This window comes from Carassius gibelio, chromosome A23 (assembly GCF_023724105.1).
Source record: "Carassius gibelio isolate Cgi1373 ecotype wild population from Czech Republic chromosome A23, carGib1.2-hapl.c, whole genome shotgun sequence".
NCBI classification, from domain to species: domain Eukaryota; kingdom Metazoa; phylum Chordata; class Actinopteri; order Cypriniformes; family Cyprinidae; genus Carassius; species Carassius gibelio.
Genome location: NC_068393.1, coordinates 6,799,359 through 6,821,743, shown reverse-complemented (window position 1 = coordinate 6,821,743; position 22,385 = coordinate 6,799,359). Strand labels below are relative to the sequence as shown.

The window sequence follows — 22,385 nt, the reverse complement described above, 5'->3', positions numbered from 1 at the left end:
GGAAAATTCTAATAAACTACAATATTATATTTCATACTTATAATAAGAGACTTTGAGTCCGTATTTATAAATTGTTCTACTGTTAGTGATTTGATCATGCCATTCATGGCAGCCTGAAAATGTGGGTGTTCGAACGCAAGTTAAAGTATAGTTTGTATCATGATCAAAATAAAATACAATAAAACAAAAACTCTTGGTCATTAGGTTAAAGAAGTAAGTAAATCGATAAATAAATGAATACAATTTTTTTTTTTTTTTCTTTTCTCCAGTAGCTCAAGTGGTAGAGCATTGCGTAAGCAAGCACAAGGTTGAATCCCAGAGACAACATGTTAGGACAATATTGTTAGCCTATGCAATGTAAATCACTTTGGATAAAAGCCTCTGCTAAATGCATAAATTTTATTTTAATTTAAAATGACCATTGGCCATGAACTGGGGAAAAAAAAAAATTATTATTATTATTATTATTATTATTATTATTATCTTTTTTTATTTTTTTATAAATGTGATATAAATGTATTAAAGTAAAATAAACCTTGGCTGTTAGGTAAAAAAAAAAAAAAAAAAAAATTAAAATAAAATATATAACATGAAATATAAATGAAACGTAATAAAATAAATGCATTGCTCACTGAACAGTTGAGAAAAGTATGTATATATAAATAAATAAACAAGTTTGGTAGGTGAGAGAAGTAAAACATAATAAAAAAAAATAAATAAATAATAATAATAAATAAATAAATATAAATAAACACTTAAGGGGGGGGGGGGGGGGGGGGGGTGAAATGCTATTTCATGCATATTGAGTTTTTTACACTGTTAAAGAGTTGGATTCCCATGCTAAACATGGACAAAGTTTCAAAAATTAAGTTGTACGTTTGAAGGAGTATTTCTGTTCCAAAAATACTCCTTCCGGTTTGTCACAAGTTTCGGAAAGTTTTTTTCGAGTATGGCTCTGTGTGACGTTAGATGGAGCGGAATTTCCTTATATGGGTCCTGAGGCACTTCTGCCTGAAGAGCACGCGCTCCCGTATAGCAGAGCACTGAGAGCACAACAGACTTCACTGATCAGAGCGATTCACTGATCAGAGCGAGAGCGTCACGAAATGTCACAAAAGAAGTGTGTTTTTGGTTGCCAGGGCAAGACAACCCTGCACAGATTACCACAAGAGAAACAGCATTAAGGGACCAGTGGATGGAGTTTATTTTTACAGAGCATCAACGGAGTTGTGCAAGTTTTTGTGTTTGTTCCCTACATTTCGAAGATGCTTGTTTTACAAACAAGGCCCAGGTTGACGCTGGATTTGCGTATCGTTTATTTCTTAAGGATAATGCAATCCCAACGAAAAAGGGTCACGATCGTGTGTTGGAACCGCAGGCGGTGAGTAAAACGGCTTCAAATATCTCTGTGTTGTTAACTTAGCTATCGGCGCGTAAGCACATCAAGTAAACAACATGCGATGTTGTAATCAAACTGCACTTTCCACATCACAGCTTAAAAAAAAAAAAAAAGATGACAAAGTGGAACTTAGTCATTTTCCAAAACCGCTAAGCAAATATATACAGTTTCAGTACATACCACATAGAGATGTCGTTGCTAATGCTGCTCTTGTTAACTTTCAGCCTCGGGATCTGATTCTGGATCATAAATATACGCTGAATCTGACTGTTAGCCATGGTTTGTTTTGGTTGGTTTTGTCCTCACGGTAATGTCACAGCTTCCAAACGCTCTCAACGCAAAAGCCTACTGGCGCTCGTGATTCTTTAGCTCCGCCCACATGTCACGCCTCCAGACGCTCGTGTTTTTCCGGGAAAAATTGGTACAGACTATCTTTCTCTTATGAATATAGTAAAACTAAAGACTTTTTGGAGTTATGAAGGATGCAGTACTACTCTATTGGTACTCAAGATTAACAGGATATTGAGTGAAAACGAGCATTTCACCCCCCCCCCCCCCCCCCCCCCCCCCTTTAAAATAATCACTGATAATGAAGTGATAGATTAAATAATTGTTATAGAAATGTAATAAAATTATAATTATGTAATAAAATTCAAATAATAAAACATATACAACAAAATCATGAAATGAAATGAAATTTAAAAAATTATGATGTAATAAAATAAAATAAAATATAGGCACTGTTTATTGAAAAGTTGAGAAAAGTACAAACAAATAAATAAACAAATAAATAAATAAATAATACCTAAAATTAACCTTGGTCAAGAAGCTAAAAAAGCAAATAAGAAGAAAATATATGTGAAGGAAATGTGGTAAAAAAAAAATGTAATAAATGTAATAAAAAACAGAATAAATAAACCTTGTCAGGTGAAAGAAGTAAAAAAAAAAAAAAAAAAAAAACAGGAAAAAAGCTAAAGGTGGGAGACATTAAAAAAGTAAACAAATCCTTAAAATAGCCATTGAAGTGAAGTGAAAGAAGTGAGAGAAGTTAAAAAAGCAAATCAAATAAAACATATTTACAAATAATATAAAATGTAATCAAATTCTCAATCCCTGGCCATAAAGCAAGAGCAGTGTGCTGTAGAGAGAGGTGTGACTGTGCAGAATTATGGCCTGGTGCTCCATTGTACAAAGAGGAACCCCTATCCCCATTCTGTCTTTTAAAGGGCAACTATGATTTTTGCCTCATCACATGTTATGTTGTAAAGCTTTAACTCCAATCACTCCTTCCTCTCCAGGGTGGTCTCGTCTGAAGCTAGTGTAAAAACACTTTGAGAAGTTTGGCCCCTGACCTGCAGGAAACTGTTTATGGGTTAGTGAGCATCCGTAGAAGGGAGACAGAAAACAGGAAACGTGTCAAGAAAGCTCAGATTGTTCCCGTAGTGCTGATACATGGCTCGCTGTCATCAAGAGGGTGAGAAAAACAGAGAATATCTCTAATGAACACTCGTGTAACACTTGCATGGGCCTTATCTTCAAACAAAGCGGCACAAGCGTATCGCTCTGCTGTCCTTTGTGTGTGATGTGGGAACTGTTCGCAGGTTACAGGAAACAAATTCAGAGAAAAGTTTAGGAGTTGTTTTGGGTCCCCGGGTCTGTCTGATACACCATTACGTCAGCTTGGAGTGAATGATGAATTGAAGCATGGCTCCGACCTCCACACTTAGTTTCACCCCAAAAGGGCTTGAGGTTTCTCACCATGGAGACTGTCTCAACTTCTCCCAAACAGCCTCCTAATCTATGCATCGCTCTCACCCACTTTTCCCCTTCCCTTTCTTCTTTAAAAATAATCTTATGCTCCTCGGCAGGAATTTTGCATTTGTCTAATAAAGTTCCCAGAAGTTTCCTTGATGTTCGCAGTGGACGCACCCCTAAGGTTTTTACTAATGTGGCAGGTCTGACTCAGAGATTGAAGTCATCATCATCAACATCATCATCATCATCTTTGTCAACTTCTGACACACCTTAATGTTTCTTTGAAACTGGAAAGTGCTGAGCGCTCTTGTGATTTCGAAGTTTCCATTTAACTTTAGGCTTCTGCAGTGGAGAGGATATTTGCTCACACTGATTCTAGGCAAACTGTACAGTAAATGGCATTACTGTAAAGGGAAAAGCGTGCCATGTTTCTGAAGAGGAGCTGGTGTGAGGCAGGCGATATTAAAATATAACTGTGCCAGGGTTTGGCGGAAGGAGTGAGCCCTCCAGAGCCACTTCAGAGATGGTTATTACATGTTCTCCTCTGTGTTGCTGTGCCTGGACACGATCGGCAGAGCGGTCTAGTCATGTCCTCACTGCTGCATTCCTTCAGCACCCTGCTTTTGCTTCTGTCCACATTTTCTAACATGTACTTTTATACAGTATATAGGTGAATGAATGAAACCATTTTTTTTGCCTACTTAAAATAATAATAATAATAATAATAATAATAATAATAATAATAATAATTTAAAATGCATTTTAAACATAGACTACTTTGAATTAAAATCTTATATATATCCTAAAAAAAAACCATAAAAAAAACCTTGGGCATAAAGTAAAAAATAACAATAATAATAAAAAAAAGAAATAATAAGTAAAATTAATTAACAGCTTATACTTACTATAGCTATATATATACTTACTATTTACTATATATATATATATATATATATTAGTTCATTCTTTTACATTTTAATAATATTATTTTCTTAGACTTATTTTCATGTAGTTAAAAAGTTGTTCAAAATAGTTGTTAAAAAATTACGTCCAGAACAAGGTACTGCACATTCAAGCGGATATATATGCATATATTTTTTTTTAATATTCATAATCTTGGATATCCTTATGCATTATAAAATATATATAAAATATTATAAATAAACCATTATATATAAATATATATATATATAAACCATTATAAATGTATATTCTTTTAAATGCATTACAGTTATTATATTGTACTATTCAAGTAGTACAACCCAAAATAAACCCTCATTATGCAACTTGTTTTAACTTTTACATTTGTTAAGGGCACACAACAACATATCGGCTTGTACAAACTATAATTTCTCTGTAAATGAAAAACATCTTAATTATTTAAGGAGTGGCGTTTTTCTCGACATCCTTATGTGGAAAGGCAGTGTAATGGCATAAGCCTATACTTACCAAAAAAAAAAAAAAACTTTTGTTGTTAGTGCACAAAAATGAAACTATTACTGTCTTATACAAACAAATATGATATGTCTGCTGATACAGTACATACTCCCGACTTTCATTTCTCTATAAATGATAAACATCTGAAACTCTTGTGGGGTAAACAGCAGACTATGCTGGTAGAATCAACACATGCAGTCTTTCTCTCTAGCTATTACGTCATGCGTCCTTAGAGAGCTAAAAATGCTTTCGTAACCTACACTTCACCTTTGTTCAGAGCGTTAAAGTCATGAAAACATGACTGGGGGACACAGGTGGTCCTATTTCACTTAATCATCCACTATATATAAAGGAGTCATTCTACAGTTGCAGTGGCAGATGTGCTCACTCGCTTTTAGATGGCGAAAAATCAAACCGCAATGTACACTAATTCCTACACAATAAAAAAAAAGGTTTGTAAAACTATTTTCCGTCAGAAACTGCTAGTAAATTTCATAAATGATTACAAAATATTGAAAATATTATTTTTTACTATTGTTATGTGTTAACCATTTTCTAAAACAATAAGACGCTAAGGCTATGCTACATAGTCACAGATCAATACATCTCCTCGCCGTATAAGTTGCATTTGACCAATTCTTCACATGGAAATGCCACCGCAGCTGTAGAATGAAGACAAAGGCCAGAATAACATGTAAATCTATGAAGAAGGGAGAGAGGCAGCAGCTGTTTGAAACTAGTAAAGTCTTCATTGCATGTGTTGACGTTTACGAGTATCATCTTTCAGATGGCCGTGCATCAAAACCCCTACGTGTGCAAACGCCGGGGCGGGTGAGATTGCGGCACAGCCTCGATATATACCATCTCCTGCAGGGTTTCCTGAAGGAGACGGGACCGTTAGGAACAAACCTGTTGCATTGCCTGAACACACTTAGTAATAATTGAAATAATCATCAGGAACCATTTGTTCAGCGCCTAAACATGGCTGCCAGATATTTCCTGTAGTATCAAATTGTTTTGCTTATGACTGCTTGTGAACCGGTCACATCTGCCTTTCTTTAATTAAAAATAAAATAAAGAAAATCAATATCTTCTTGATTGCAGTGGTTGCGCTATGAAGCTGCATGTGCAGTGTGAAGAACATGAGTTTCTCCGTAAAGACAGCAGGAGATCGGTTATACTTCGTAATGTCTTAAATCAACATTGCCCATTTGGCTGAAAAACAAACGTCTTTTTCATTAATTGTAATTATTGCAATAAAAAAACACCATGTGTTAGATGAGTGTGGAAAGAATTAAGCCTTACCACATGATGGAGCGGTTTTATATTGAAAGAAAACAGCAGGGTTATTATTAGACAGTCAAACTGAAGACATAAGATATTGACTTCGTAAACTAAAATAACTAAATTAACTAAATGATGAAAAAGAGTGGATGAAGAGCTAACTAAAAATAAATAAACAAACAAAACAAAAGATGGTTTTCATAGTCGTTCTGGTGATTTTAAGACACCCCACCTGCAGGTGGCAATAAAGTTTGTAATGCAAGTAAGCTTGCCGATAATTATTTAAGTTCATCTACACAGTAGTATCAAAAACATTATTGTTAAAACCAAGCAAAAAAAAAAAAGCTCACAATGAAGCTACTTTCAAACCGAGCAGGTTTTTGTTGCTCAATATAGTGAATTCATGTGACCTAGCTAAAAACAAATTAAACTTGCATGGGAAGTTTTTTGCCTGCACACGAAACTGTTGATTGCATGGATGTCTATTGGAATGACTTCAAATGTGACATTTTACAGAGCAATGTGGCTTCACCTTTCTTAGGCAATAACTTTGAAGGGAGAATTTGTGCACAAAAGTACCTCATGAAACTGATTTTGGACAGACTTCTGAGGAAGCATAACAGCTTAATAATCTATAAAACTAAATAGAGGGGGTTAAAATTAAATAATTAATACAATACTTATTTCTCAGTAGAAATTACATTTAAAAAATCAAATCAAAATGTTTATTGCACCAAATTGTCATGCTAAACATCTGGTATTGGTGTGAAGAGACTTTTACACATTGCTAAACTAGCTACTAACTAGCTAAAAAAACTGTGCAAAGTATAGATCTTAAGATACAGCAACTGTTGGAAATTTACAGAACTTGAAATTTACCGTTCACACCAAAAAACAACAACTATGATGATAAACACAGTTTGGGTACCCCTTGCAGAATCTGAAAATGTGAATAATTTGTACAAAATAAGAGAGATCATACTAAATGCATGTTATATTTTTATTTAGTACTGTCCTGAGTAAGATATTGTATATAAAATGTTTACCTTTAGTCCACAACACAAAATAAATTGCTGAAATTATTAAAATAACCCCACTCAAAAGTTTGGGAACCCTTGGTTCTTAATACTGTGTTCTGTTACCTGATGATCCTCGACTGTCTTTCTGTTTTGTGATGGTTGTGCATGAGTCCCTTGTTTGTTCTGAACAGTTAAACTGAGCAGCGTTCTTCAGAAAAATCTTTAAGGTCCTGCAGATTCTTCAGTTTTCCAACATCTTTGCATATTTGAACCCTTTCCAGCAGTGACTGTATGATTTTGAGATACATCTTTCCAGACTGAGGATATTTGAGGGACTCCAACACAACTATTAAAAAAGATTCAAACATTCACTGATGCTCCAGAAGGAAACAAGATGCATTGAGAGCTGGGGGTGAAAACTTTTAAACATGATGAAGATTTGTCTTATTTTGTTGAAATATATATATTTTTTCCAATTAGTTCTGCCCTTCATAAGCAACAGAAGATACTTGTATGTTTCCCGATACACAAATTAAGTACAATTTACCTTGATCTTCAAATTCCAAAAGTTTTCACCCCCCAGCTCTTAATGCATCTTGTTTCCTTCTGGAGCATCAGTGAATGTTTGAATCTTTTTTAATAGTTGTGTTTGAGTCCCTCAATTGTCCTCAGTGTAAAAAGATGAATCTCAAAATCATACAGTCATTTTTGAAAAGGGTATAAATATGCAAAGAAGCTGGAAAACTGAAGAATCTGCAGGAGTTTAAAGATTTTTCTGAAGAACATTTCTCAGTTTAACTGTTTAGAACAAACAAAGGACTCATGCACAACCATCACAAAACAGAAAGACAATTGTGGATCATCAGGAAACAGCACACAGTATTAAAAACCAAGGGTTCACAAACTTTTGAATGGGGTTATTTCAATAATTTCAGCAATTGCTTTGTCTTGTGGACTATACTGTATGTAAACATCTTGTATGTACAATATCTTACTCAGGACAGTACTAAATAAAAAATTACATGCATTTAGTATGATCTCTCTTATTTTGTTCAAATTATTCACATTTTCACAGATTCTGCAAGGGGTACCCAAACCTTTGCACGCCACTGTACATCAGCATCCAAACCAGCAGTATACTGTTCCATTTAAGCACATGCTTCAGTTTTTTAATCTTCCACCTTCCACTTTTTGGCTGTTGGAAAAAAACAAAACAAAAACATAATTTTGAAAGCGATTCCAATGATGTTATTTCTCTGTGCTATTATCGTCATATTTTTGGTGTGTGCTCTGCTAGTCTTTTGCATTTAGAAAGATTATGTCTTTATTGCCATCATTATAGTCATCGCCCTTTGTGTGAACGGTCCTTTATTGATATTCATTTTAGTGCACAGATTATGCTGAGATTTGTATGTGGTTTTCTGGGTGTGAGACATGTTTCACACAGCTATAAATCTTTTTTTTTTTTTTTTTTTTTTTTTGATAAAGGTTTAATATTACAGTTAGTTCTGTGTAACTGCTGTAGGCTAGCCGTCAACACCTCGATGGCAAAACCTCATTAAGCCATAAATACCAGCTGATGTGTGCGATATTGGGAGTAGTTCAAAACCCAAATACTCCCTCCAGTTTAACTGGTTTGTGATGACTGCATTCCATGCCACCATGTCAGTGGAAAACAGCGGTGGTCAGGTCAACTCAATCTGTTTCTTTTTCTGAGTGAAGTTTTCCAGGCCCCATCTACAGCAAATTAGCTTTTCACCTTGTCATGGCTGACACGCTGACAAAACAAATAAATAGCTGAGTATCAAAGTCTCTGTGATGAATATTTTCAGACTTTTCAGTTTATCTTCTCAAGCCTGGTGGTCTACAGTTATGAGAAGCTGCCCTTTGGGCTGTTCCAGACCTCCAGGGACAACAAATGAAGTAATGTTGCAGTTTGGTTGCTTTAATAACGACTCGACATTGCCTAAATGAAAACCTTGCTAGTTCAGATGTTCAAGGTCTTTGCAGTAAAACCACTCTGGCCCATTCCCAATTCATCTTGCAGCACTGTTACACTTCTGGAGAGACACAACCCTCGTTGTGAATAATTTATTACACCTGTAGGTTGAGTAACACCACTGAGATCCATCAGGCTGAATCTGAAATGCTGCTTTTGCAAACTTAGCTGTCTATGGTCTCTTGTGTGTGCCGTTGGTGGAAAGAATAATAATGGTGCCTGACAAGTGAATCATTTTTAATTGTTTAATTTTCTTCAACTTATGAATCATTTCTATTGATAAATAAGCATTGAAGTTATTGAATATTTGTTTGGTTATGTCTAAAGCTCATGTGAATTTATTCTAGATTATCAGACATAAAATCTATGTATTAATTTGCACAATTTAGGTGTAGATAAGGCACTGTCAAGTCAAGTCTAGTCACCTTAATTTATATAGTGCTTTAAACAAAATACATTACACCTTGGGAGAAACCAGGCTCAGTTGGGGGGGTCAGTTCTCCTCTGACCAGACGAAACCAGTAGTTCAATTCCAGACTGCAGCAAAGTCAGATTGTGCAGAAGAATCATCTGTTTCAGTCTCGGAGACTGGTCTATTAAAATTGTACAGCTAATTTTGAATGGACATGGATGGATTTTTGCCTAAAAATTTAATAATACTAATAATTAACATTTATATTAGATGAAAATGAAAACCTGTTGCAACTGTTGCAACTAGCTGAATTAAGTTTAGGATGAAGTACTCAAATGACTAAAACATTTAATATACATGAATTAAAACTATGCACATGCAATTTCTAAAGCACATACAGCAGGCAAGGCTGACCTAAGTGCTGATCAACAACATTGAAAGAAACAATTAAGTTAATCAATAAAGACTCGAATAAACACACAAAACAAGATGTTATATGTTAAAACCCAAAGAAAAGAAGTTTTAAGAAAATATTTTATGCATTAACTAACATTTACTAACAATGAACAATTTATTTGTTACAGTATTAATTACTATTTTTTTACGTTAGTTAATAAAAATACAAGCGTTCATTTTTCATTATTAGTTTGTGTTCCCAAATGAAGTTAACTAATGTTCAAATAGAATCTTATTATGAAGCGTTACTAATACTTTAATAAATACTATATGAATTATACACAAATACACTGACAATATTGGTATGTTTACACTTTCAACCAGCAGGCTCAATGCTAATTTGATTATGCTAATCGGTTCAACTTTGACAACCATCACAGGTCATAGGTCAATTGAGACTTCAGGACACACTAGGGCTGAAAATAAAGATGCATACCTGACCCTGAAATGATGGAGAAGGTCAAATTTTAGAAGTGAAAAATATTAGATAATCATGATATTTTGATTAGACTGAAGGCAGAAAACATCTGGAACACAACTGCACACACATTTACTACAAACCAGAGAGGAAATTACATCTGTTGAACAATCACTTGTAGTGGAAAGTCTTTTTTCCTCTCTGATGGATGGTAAAATGTGCAGGTGTGGGTTTTCTTTGATATGCGAGTCCACATGTTTCATTTAGAGGGTTCTTGGCTGCCTTTGGAAGAAACTGTCAAAGCCAGTGCCGCTCATTTTTCAGGATCGTCCAGGTCTCTGACTGAAGGTGTTGTCTAGATCAGGCAGGGTTTATTATGAACACTAGTGATTAGACGAAATTGGCACAGCTGATAAAAACATCAGGTCCGTCTGCTCTCATTGGAATCGGACAGTGCGCATAATCACATACAATCTCTGGAGCCCATTCATTAATTGAATGGGAAATTGAGAGAGGCATCCATAATGATAATAATAAAAAGCACAAGGCCACATTTCACATGTTGTAATCAAGGGTCGTATTGTTGCTCGATTTTACTGATCTAGGTTTTCATTAGAAACATAAGAGTTACTGTGTTGGATTACTCATAATTACTCCCGTATAATCAATATTGTGCAGTTTTTCATCTTGATTGCACTTAAAGCTTAATGGATATCATAAGGACCAAGATGAGGACATTGATCAACAATGATGAGCGTGTCTGTCAAAAGCTCTAGCTTTTACGATAAAGGTAAAATATGTGACCACGCCATGATGCTAAATTAATGAAGTTATAAACCATTCAAACATGAACTCATAAAATAAATATCATTATATATCTCTACAACAAGCAGACCTTAATTAAACAATTCAGTGGTTGTTTCATGAAGCAGAATGAGTCACTGTTCTGGTCTGATTAGCAGGGGAAAACAATGCTAAATATTAGTAAAACAATACAAACTGCATAACCAGGCGTGGTTATAATAGACGTATTATCTTCTTAATTAAATTCAGACTAATTTTAATTACAATAATTGGCCCAGTACAATAATAATAATTTATTTTTATTATGTTAATAATTTAACATATTGCTGGATCTATGCAGTTCATGATGATAATAATGGGCCCTATTTTAGCGATCTAAACGCAAAGTGTAAAGCGCACGGTGCAGGTGCACTCAGGGCAAGTCCAAATCCACTTTTGCTATTTTAACGATGGAAAAACATACCATGCGCCTGGGCACATGGTCTAAAGGAGTTGTCCCTATTCTCTTAATGAGTAATGGGTGTGTTTTGGGCGTAATGTGCAATAAAACAAATAGGATGTCTCATCTTTCATTCCCTTTAAGAGCCAGTTGCAATCGTGCAACGGATTTGCTATTTACATGTTGGAATTTCACAAGCGCAAAGGCATAATGCATCTCAAAGATGAAACGGAGCTGATCGTGTGTGAGCAAATAGATAGCCTAATTCTGATACATGCGATGACTATCCATTATGACATGTAGGCATATATATATATATATATATATAACTTAACACTGGCGTACCACAGGGCTGTGTGCTGAGCCCATTCCTTTACTCCCTTTACACCCACGACTGCAAATCTGTGCATGGATCCAACTCCATCATTAAGTTTGCAGATGACACCACAGTGATTGGCCTCATCAGTGACAACGATGAGACTGCCTACAGGGAAGAGATACAGCACCTGGCCACATGGTGCGCTGACAATAACCTGTCTCTTAACACCAGAAAGACAAAGAAGCTCATTGTGGACTTCAGGAAGAAGAATGGAAGCACGCATGACCCCATTCACATTAACAGGATGGTTGTTAAACGTTCCTGGGAACCACCATCTTGGAGGACCTGTCCTGGACCACAAACACCTCCAGCCTGGTCACCAGCGCCTCTTCTTCCTCAGGACACTGAAGAAGAACCAGCTGTCTTCAGCCATAGTGGTGAACCTTTAACGGTGTGTGATCGAAAGCATCCTGACCAGTTGAATCACAGTCTGGTATGGGAACTGCTCAGTGGCTGACCGCCAGCTCGTCGAGCTCGCAAGAAATTCTCAAGGACACCTCTCACCCTGACCATGGACTGTGTAATGTCCTGCCCTCCGGGAGGCACTTCAGGAGCCTCCGGACAAGGACTAGAAGATTCAGGAAAAGCTTTTTCCCTACAGCTGTCTCCTCGCTGAACTCTCCCCTCTGACAACCCCCCCCCCCCCCCCCCACACACACACACACACACCACACACACAGACTCCTCATACCCTCTTCATCACTACATTTGATAGATCTATTTATTTATTTACAACAACCAAAAAACAATGAACTTGTTATTACTTGCACTACTGTCTGTTCATCCAGGAACACGGTATAATCCATTTGCACACGGAAATATTTTCTATGCACTTTAATGTCCATTGCAATAGTGTAAATTATGTTCATATGTTCATAGTCCTGCCTATAGTGTACATACACTTTTACATAATCCATCTGTATAGTATGTTCATAGTACATCTATCTGTATATCATGCTAATACTATTTAAAACCTGTAAATTATGTCCATAATACTTATCTGTACAGTTATTGTACACATTGTATACCTTGTATATTCTGTATTTACTGCTTATTGCACTTCTGGTTAGATGCTAACTACATTTCGTTGCCTTGTACCTTACATGTGCAGCGACAATAAAGTTGAATCTAATCTAACCTATCTAATCTAATCTCTCTCTCTCTCTCTCTCTCTCTCTCTATATATATATATATATATATATATATATATAATTAGCGCAGATGCAATTACTAATTAAACGACATGGCGCTGGATGGGAAAATGCGAATGGTGCTGGACTGAAACTAGCAAACACATTTGCGTTGTGCCTTGCGTCACTTTGCGGCGGGTGTATTATAGGGCCCAATATGTTTTATGTTTGATTACGAGTTTTAGTTTTATACTATGCATTTTTTTATGCACATATGCTTTTAATATATGATATACATTACCGTTCAGAAGATTGGGGTCAGAAAGAATGTATTTATTTATTTATGAAAGAAATTAATAATTTAATGCATGATAAAATAATACTAAGACTCTGCAAAAATGCATTTAATTGACAAAATAAATAAATACATTTAAATCCAATAAACACTGTTCTTTTGAAATCCTAAAAAAAAAAAAAAAAAAAAAAATTGTAATATAACTGATATGATGGTCATTGCCGTTGACCTCTCTGTTTCTATTCTTTTTTAGGGATCTCAGTATGAACAACATCAGTGAGATTCAGCCCAATGCTTTCCACAACCTACACTTCCTCAGTGAACTGTAAGTACATTTGAACAGCATTTAAACCTGGACTGCCATCTATTTCAGCTGTGTTCAACTCTATGGTGTGACAAAATGGTGTACACAAAAATCCCGCTGATGAGTGGTTATTTATGTGAAGTGGTTCAGTGAAGGTTAAATTTGGAGACTGATGTAATTCCAGATGTGTTATACAAGACCTAGATAGAAGTGTAGCATTAAATCAGGAATAAATAAATTAAATAAATCATCAAATTGCTGATAATGACCTCAGCATGCATTATATATATATATATATATATATATATATATATATATATATATATATATATATATATATATATATATATATAATTTATTACACTATATTTTTACCAACATTTTACCAACTGTATATTAAGATTCCATTAGTTAACATGACCTAAAAATGAATACTTCTAAAGAATTTATTAATACCAATTAAAGGTCATTTGAACATTTACTAATACATTATTAAAATCAAAAGTTGTCTCTGTTTATATTATTTATTAGACCACAGCTAACATAAAGTAACGATGAGCAGCTGTATTTTATCAAAAAAGCTTGTTAAATACTGTAACAAACATATTATTAATTGTTAATGTTAGTTAATGCTGAGACTGTATTTTTCCTTTTGGTTTGAAATAATTTCAGTTCACTAGTTCATTTTATCCTTAAAAAAAATCACTTGCTATATATATATATATATATATATATATATATATATATATATATATACTGTATATTCCGATGTAGTATGAAAGCATGTTATATGCCAGGACATGTCAACTACCCATTTATATTAGGTCTTTATCACACCAAATATTTATTTTACTTTTATTTTTGGTGAAAATTATTATTTTTTCAGCTTTGTCACGTCTCTTTCTTATGCAACACTGCACCTGTCAGACAGAAATGTTTTGTTCAAAGCTCAAAGACACACAGAGATGCTTCAGTACTTCCTGCAGCTTCATCCGAGCCACATAAAAGATCAAACATATTTCATCCCAACATCTAGCTTGTACATACTCTGTCTAGACCTCTACATGTAAGGCATCAATCAAAAGAAGTTAAAGACTAAAGCAATACAGCATGTCTTCTCACACTTTTCCCTCTGAAGGACCAATTAGCTCAGGTGAGACCTAGCGTAACCCCGCTGGGAGTCTCTGGAGAGCGCTAACATTCAAATGGAAAGCACCTGGCGGCTGTGGCAGCTCACACATGGTGCGGGTCTGTGGAGCAGCTGGGACTCTCGGACACCTGACTGACACAAACAGGAGAAACCGGGAATGGCCAGAGCTGTCAGAAAGTGTTGTGAGACGTGCAGACGGCAGGAGGGCTGCAGGAAATGTAGCATTTCTGTAGGAGTCAATATTTATAGTGTGGCTGTCAAAGCAAACGAGCAATTCCTCATTCCACTTGACTGAATTAGTCCTCGCTCCCCTGTGAATGGCGTGCTGTTGCTACATTTCAAACAAATGGTGATGTGGGGGAAGATGTTGAAGCTTCAACAAAATAGCAAACCTGAAGCCGCTCTGTACTGAAACCGAACTAACTGTTCAACCAGCAATTACAAAATGTCTTGACTCAATACATCAAGAGCCATCACATCATAATTGATTCTCAATTGAATTTTTTTAACATTAATTTTCTTTCTCAAAAAAGAAAAAGAAAATAAAAATTCTAAACAGGAATATTTAAATTTCTGAAAACAATCTATATGTGCATCAAAATTACTAACTTTAAAATTAACATGAAAATGTATTTATATTTAATGAAATAAAAACTAATGAATATATGTTAATGTAATTAATAGAAAAATAAATTCTAATTAAAAAAAAATAACAAAAACTCATAGAGCTGTATTATAAGATACTAAAATCAAATGTTTTCCTGATTGTTTGTTAGTTCAACTTTCAACAAATACAGAATGAATCAATAAATATAAAAACTGAAATATATTTAAATAAATGAAATGCAATAACGCATTTAAAACATATTGATACAAATATATAAAATATTAATGCAACATTATCATATTAGTGATATATTTTATTATTAATATATGATTAATTTGGCACAGACCTAGAATGTACAATTCTTTCCTAACTTATAATTGGAGTGAAGAGCCTATTTCGCAAAGATCATGAGTAAAACTTCACTTCTAAACCTTTAATGACTCTGTAAAAAAAGTGTGAATTATTCATCTTAATTTCCCTGAAATTAGAAATTCTATAAACGCACACATCACTACATATAATACATAATAAATAACAAAAAATATCAATATCTGAAGTGTTGACACAAGATTGTGAGAAGAAAGTGTCATAGTTAAATATGATTTGAATGCCCCAAGTGCTGCTTGACTTATATACTAGAACCCATAACATTGAACACCTCTTTAAAATCATCTATTTTTTTATTTATTTTGACTATAGTTATTGTTCTTCGTTGTTTCTATTCAATAACTGCACTATGAACAGCAATAAACTCCCCGAGACAGTTGAAAACACATTACAGAGATAAATCCCATGCTTGGCTCTCTTTGAAGTGCTGCTGGGAATGATGAATCTGTGTGTTTTCACCCTTTCTGGCACTCGTTTACCCCCTTAGGCACAGCAGTTTGCGCTGAGTAATTTCACGAGTCTAAATTACAATTTTGAGGATCATCTGTAAAGTTCCTTGCCCCGGGGATGACGGCGGGCTCTTTGGGAGTTTTCGCTTTTTCTTTTGCTCTCAGTTATAACTTAAGCTGCCTACCAAACTCAAATGATTAATTGAAACAATCCGATGTGATAAAAGGTATATGATGAGAGAACACAGACAAGTCTTTGTTTATCGTCCAGAGAGGCAGATTTGACCCGATCTAAGCGCTATCACTCCACATCCTGTGTTTGAGTTATGCGGTGTGTGTCTACTTCAATCAGAACTGAGACTGAGCCATCAATATCTGCTTGTTCACTTCTGTAACACTATAACCCACTGAAGTCCCTCCGCATTGCATAAACTACTCCCATGACCTGCGGCTGTCAGATTCTGGCTGCTGTCCTATCGACTCCAAGGTCATCTGTGAGTGTGGAAGGGGGAAGAGGAAGTCTTGTTGTGCGCCTTTGGGACAGATGAAACGCAATCTGAGCCGGGTATGTTCTTCTGCATCCCAAACCCCACCTTTTGACTTCAGCTCTACCTCGCCGTCTTCAAAGCTGATGGTTTACTGAGCTCACACAAGAATTCTTAGCCAAAAGCTAGTTTGTGCTGTCTAGATACTGTAGCAAATCTAAACTAAATAGAAATTACTCTGCTTAACACACTCTGCTGTTACTCTAATAAGCCTAAACACATTTTAGTGTGCTTAAGAGTGTTTTTATATGTAATTTCATAGTTATTTCTATTGTCTGTGAAATATGGTTAAATACAGCTCAATGCACCTTCTAGCATTCATTGTAAAATAAAATATTATTTATTTCTGTAGAAACCTTATTATATTAAAATATATTTGCAATTACCCATTTGTACTTAACATACTTTTAACACACACACAAATATATATGAAAAAAGGATTTAATATGTACTTTAAACTTGTAATTACATTTTTTTCTATTATTACAAAGTGCAAAATACAGTTGCTTAAGTGTATTACGAAACAGAACAATATTTTTCTTATGTACTTTTAAGATTTGATGTATAATTAAGCTGACTTATTCTTCACAAGTTTCAGACAAGACCAAAGAAAACTAAATATGTATCAGGTCTAAATAGAAAAGCACAAAGATCAGAAGCCTTGAGAAAACAGGAGGATTGGTGAAAGACATGAATTCCAGGCCTTCAGTATTTTTAGTGTTTGTCTATGTACCTTTCTTGTTTAGTGTAGCCTAGATTAAAGAAATATTTCATGCTTATCTCATAAACCTGACCATGATTTGCCCTTATGTCAAAAATACAGCGCAGTCTAGTAACTCAATCAGCCAGTTTCTCAGCCTGAATAGCTAACAAGTATCAAAAGCCCCTGTGCCAAAACAGACCACCAACTGAAAGACCCACTAAACTTCATAGGCTGCTAGCACTCAATTACACACTCAAGTTTCTTTCTCAGGCTTGAGCAGTAAGTGACCTATCAGCACCTTTAAGAAGGGAGCACTCAATGCTAAAGACCTGCAATTCCTGTCTCACACCCGTCCTCCTGTTTTCTTAAGTCTTACGATCTTCCTCATCCTGTGTGAGACACAAGGTCACAGCCAGCTCCCCTCTCCCAACTTTCATTCTGTTTCCGTAATGGCTCTCAGCTGAAATCACAGATCATGGCTCCTTCGTCATCAACCAAACAAACTGCAGCCAGATTGCTTTGTTTCTTTATTATTGCAAGCTGATGCTGAGCCATTAGAAGCTTAAGGTACCTCAATCTCACAGGACAGGCCCCGTCACTGCTGATGGGGTTTAATGGGTGCATTGTTGCCCCATTTGAGAACGGTTAATCCCTCATGCGAAGGCCATTAATCAGCTTCCCTTACAGCATTACAGCTGACGGGAAATACTTGCTGGTGTTTGTTTTACTAATTGCGATTTGTAATGAGTGGGAAGCTCTCACATTCTCTCGAGTGAAGGTTAACTGGGATGTACTGTTAGCAAATGCATGAGAACTTTTTCCCGGTAGGTTTAGAACAAGTCTTAAAAATCAACAAGAAATATTCACACACTCAAGTATGTCCAGACTTTGGCCCCAATTTACTTCAAGCTATTCTGAAGAACAAACTGGCGCCATGTCATTTCGAACAAAATCCATGTCCATGATGATGCGGTAATAGGTAGGTGTGGCTCGGCGCCTTCTCTGACATGTAAATCTTTATTATTATAGATTTTTTCATATCGTATAAAAATATCAAAACATATTTTTTGATTATTATTATTATGCATTGCTAGGAATTCATTTGGACAATTTCAAAGGCGATTTTCTCAGTATTTAGATTTTTTTTTTTTTTTTTTTGTTCCCTCAGATTCCTGATTTTTAAATGTATGTATCTCGGCCAAATATTGTCCGATCCTAACAAACCATGCATCAGTGGAAAGCTTATTTACTCAGCTTAATTAAAAATAAAAGGACAAATAAGACTGGTTTGTGGTCCAGGGTCACATATGATTCTTCTTTTCAGTCAGTTGAGGCCAGATGCGAGAAACATCAGACTGAAGAGTTGCTTTTATAATAGAAAATGAAGTCAAAATTTTTATTGGAAACAACACTGACACTGATAGATCATGTTTAATACTGTAAAGCTGCTCACTTTAAAGCGATCTATTGTATAAAGTGCTAAATAAATAAATGTTACATTACTGCTTAATTGCAGATATTTGATGCTTTCTTAACTGCTGTTTTCTCACCGCTGTGATCTTATGGAGAGGAAAGCATGAAGCATATATTTAAATAGTCATCTAAACGTGTCTCTCAGCAGCAAATGCAGCATTATGATGTTTGCAGAAACTAAACTACTGCTTAGGTATTTCAAACTTCTTTTTACCCCTGAGCAAAGAATGAAAAAGCACATGGCTATGAGTATTTCAGGGCCTTAAAAGTGAACACCAGGCTTTGAGAGACACCCTAGTGACGCTTGACCTTCAGAGCCTAATCCAGCATAGGATTTATATTATCAAACAAGGTTGGAGTGAACCAAGTCGCGATGACCCTTAAGACCCCTTCTCTGACCATGTACCCAACTACGCCTCTGAATCTGATGTTTTCATTGCAGATGCTTGTGCAAATCAACTAAAATTTGATGAATACTGCTCTCTCTCTACCTCTCCTCTGTTCTCTGGGGGTACATTTGGAGATGAAAGCCTTGAATGGTATCATATTAGGGAAAAGACCAGCTGCAATTTTAATGTAACCCTCTCAACAGACTCAACCCTGCTTTGTTCCCCATCTCAGATTTTATGACAAGAAGCCAAAAAAACAAAATATAGAGCTCATGTCTCTGGCAGGCTTTAGCCTTGGAGGAGTGCAAAAGGTTTTGTTGGTCTCTGCTGTCCACTTTCATGTTGTAACATTTTATGAGACATACTTGTTGCTTTGTGTTGCTTCCAGTGAGGACGTGACTGCCATGGAGAGGACTTTAATGGTGTTCTGACCCTTTTAAGGACAGAACAACAATGGAGCATAAATTTAAACACTAATCCGTGGACGCAGACAGATAGATAAAGATAAATAAAAACAGACACAGAGATAGATGAAGATAATAGATAGACAGACATAAGGACAAAGACAGACAGATGAAAACGGAGAGATAAGCAAAAATACAGACAGAGACAAAATAGCTAGATAAAAAGAGAGATGCATGGATGGATGGACAGATGACAGACAGATAGATAGATAGATAGATAGATAGATAGATAGATAGATAGATAGATAGATAGATAGATAGAGAGACAGACAGACAGACAGACAGACAGACAGACGATAGCTAATATAGATAGATAGACAGACAGACAGACGATAGCTAATATAGATAGATAGATAGATAGATAGATAGATAGATAGATAGATAGATAGATAGATAGACAGACAGACAGACAGACAGACAGACAGACAGATAGATACACAGACAGACAAACAGATAGATAGATAGACAGACAGACGATAGCTAATATAGATAGACAGACAGACAGACAGACAGACAGACAGATAGATACACAGACAGACAAACAGATAGATAGATAGACAGACAGACGATAGCTAATATAGACAGACAGACAGACAGACAGACAGACAGATAGATAGATACACAGACAGACAGATAGATAGATAGACAGACAGAAAGACAGACAGACAGACAGACAGATAGATAGATACACAGACAGACAAACAGATAGATAGATAGACAGACAGACAGACAGACAGACAGACAGACAGACAGACAGACAGACAGACAGACAGACAGACAGATAGATAGATAGATAGAACAACCTTCATGAGGACACAAACAGTAGTACAACTGTGCTTCGAGTGGAGAAATCATTGGTACATCATAGTTTACTATACAAGGGGAGGTAAATGACGGTGTAGCTTAATTGTCCAAGAAATACAGAGGGGTACTCAGCAAATTTACTAAACAAACCACAGCAAAAACACACAAATCACGTCTTGACAATGTTTGGAATTCACATCTGTTTGGTGTATGTTTATACATGTAATTTGTGTATTTTCACACACAAAAAAAATGTGTTTACATTTCAGCTGCAGTGAAAATCTAGGTAACGAGAAACAGTTTGAGATGGATAAATCTTTTTCAGAACTCTGGTATGTGTGGAGAGGATGTTGGATCTGATAATTGCATCATCATGTACTCAGCTTCATGTTATTGCATACCTGTATGACTGACTTTCTTATGTGGAAGTCACTAGATGCCAAAACTCTTTGGTTACCCATTCTTCAACATATCCTCTTTTGTGCGCTACAGAAGAAAGCAATGCACACGTTTGAAATGAAGAGAACAATTTTTTTTCCCCAAGCTCTAAATGCCATGTTATGCTTTAATTTACAAAAATAACATTTCCACATACAGCTTTGTTAGAAAAGCCATAAAGCTATAAATCTGTCAGAATCTACAAACCAAAATTGTAATCTTCATAAAAGCTGTTTACATAACACATTTGAACAAATTAGCCTTTTGGGCGGGAAAATCCCTCCTTTCTCTTTAAGGATGCAGTCATGTGAACTGAAGGAGGTGGTGGTGACTCATTTTGATTGACACCTGTCAGTGCAGGTGACAGCACTGGATTCACCTACCGCAGAGTGCTCGATGCTTTCCCCCTCTCTGTCCTGCCATAATAAACCAGAACCCAACCGGCAGCCCCACTCATATGGAGCAAATTATACAGCCTGTGTTGCTATATCCAACAAACACAACCTCACAACCTCAACACACACACATGAACACATGCACGGACTCAGAGTAGTAATTTGTAACATGTCTTGTTCAATGTGATGGTCGTCAGATCAATGTGAAGTAATCTGTACACTCCATACACACTTAGCTTCTGCCTAGAAGATGAGCAAATACAGACGGGCGATCATATATATTCAGCATGGAGGCCGATGACATGCAGTTAAAATAACACCTCGTGCAAAAGGCAAAAAATGGACATGACACAGTATCTGCTTTACCATGGCAGTAAGATGAACAGCGAGCTGCCAAAAAATAAATCAAAGTCCTGCCATTAGCGCGAAAGTATGACTGCAGAAATCATTTAAAGTGAATGGTTGATCTCCTCCTTACACACATCAAACGAAAGGTCTTGTGAATATAAAAACACACCTAGAAGACACACAGAATGAAACATGCTGTGGCAGAGCTCGGCGTAGCACCAGGACTGAGACTACTTTATTTAGATATCTTACACCCAAGATTTCCAGGAGTACACTTGTTTCCGTTGTGCATCTCTGTAACATTTAATTCATTTTTTTTATCTATTTATGAAGAATCGTTGTTTATGAACACAATAACCTGAGCAGGTGTAAATTGTTTCCTCAAATTTCATATAGCGGCTCTATAGAAAGGTGCCAGGAACTCATTACCGGAGCCAATGCATTACATTTAAACATTTGGAAGATGATCACCCTAAGTGACTTGCACTGCGTTCAAGTTACATGTATGAATTTTGCAACACGATGCTAAACCTAACCGATAGTGTTAAAAAAACAAACAACACATAAAAACACATTTGCTGAAGTAGCCATGCAATTCTAACATGCTTCTACAAGTCTTTGACACTTTTATTGTGACTTGTGTTTAACAGGACTCATACCCAAATGCTACGTAGCGCAAGTGCAGTGCTGTACCAGGTGCGCT

The 22,385-nt window shown here is 35.8% G+C and overlaps 1 protein-coding gene across 1 annotated transcript in view; it reads left to right on the top strand.

Moving 5' to 3' along the window:
• Positions 1–22,385, top strand: part of LOC127944241 (leucine-rich repeat-containing G-protein coupled receptor 6) — a 78,245-nt gene that overhangs the window by 23,904 nt on the left and 31,956 nt on the right. The window contains exon 2 of the mRNA XM_052540112.1: positions 13,480–13,551. Within this exon, the coding sequence (XP_052396072.1) occupies positions 13,480–13,551 (72 nt within the window). The remainder of the gene's footprint in view (positions 1–13,479; positions 13,552–22,385) is intronic.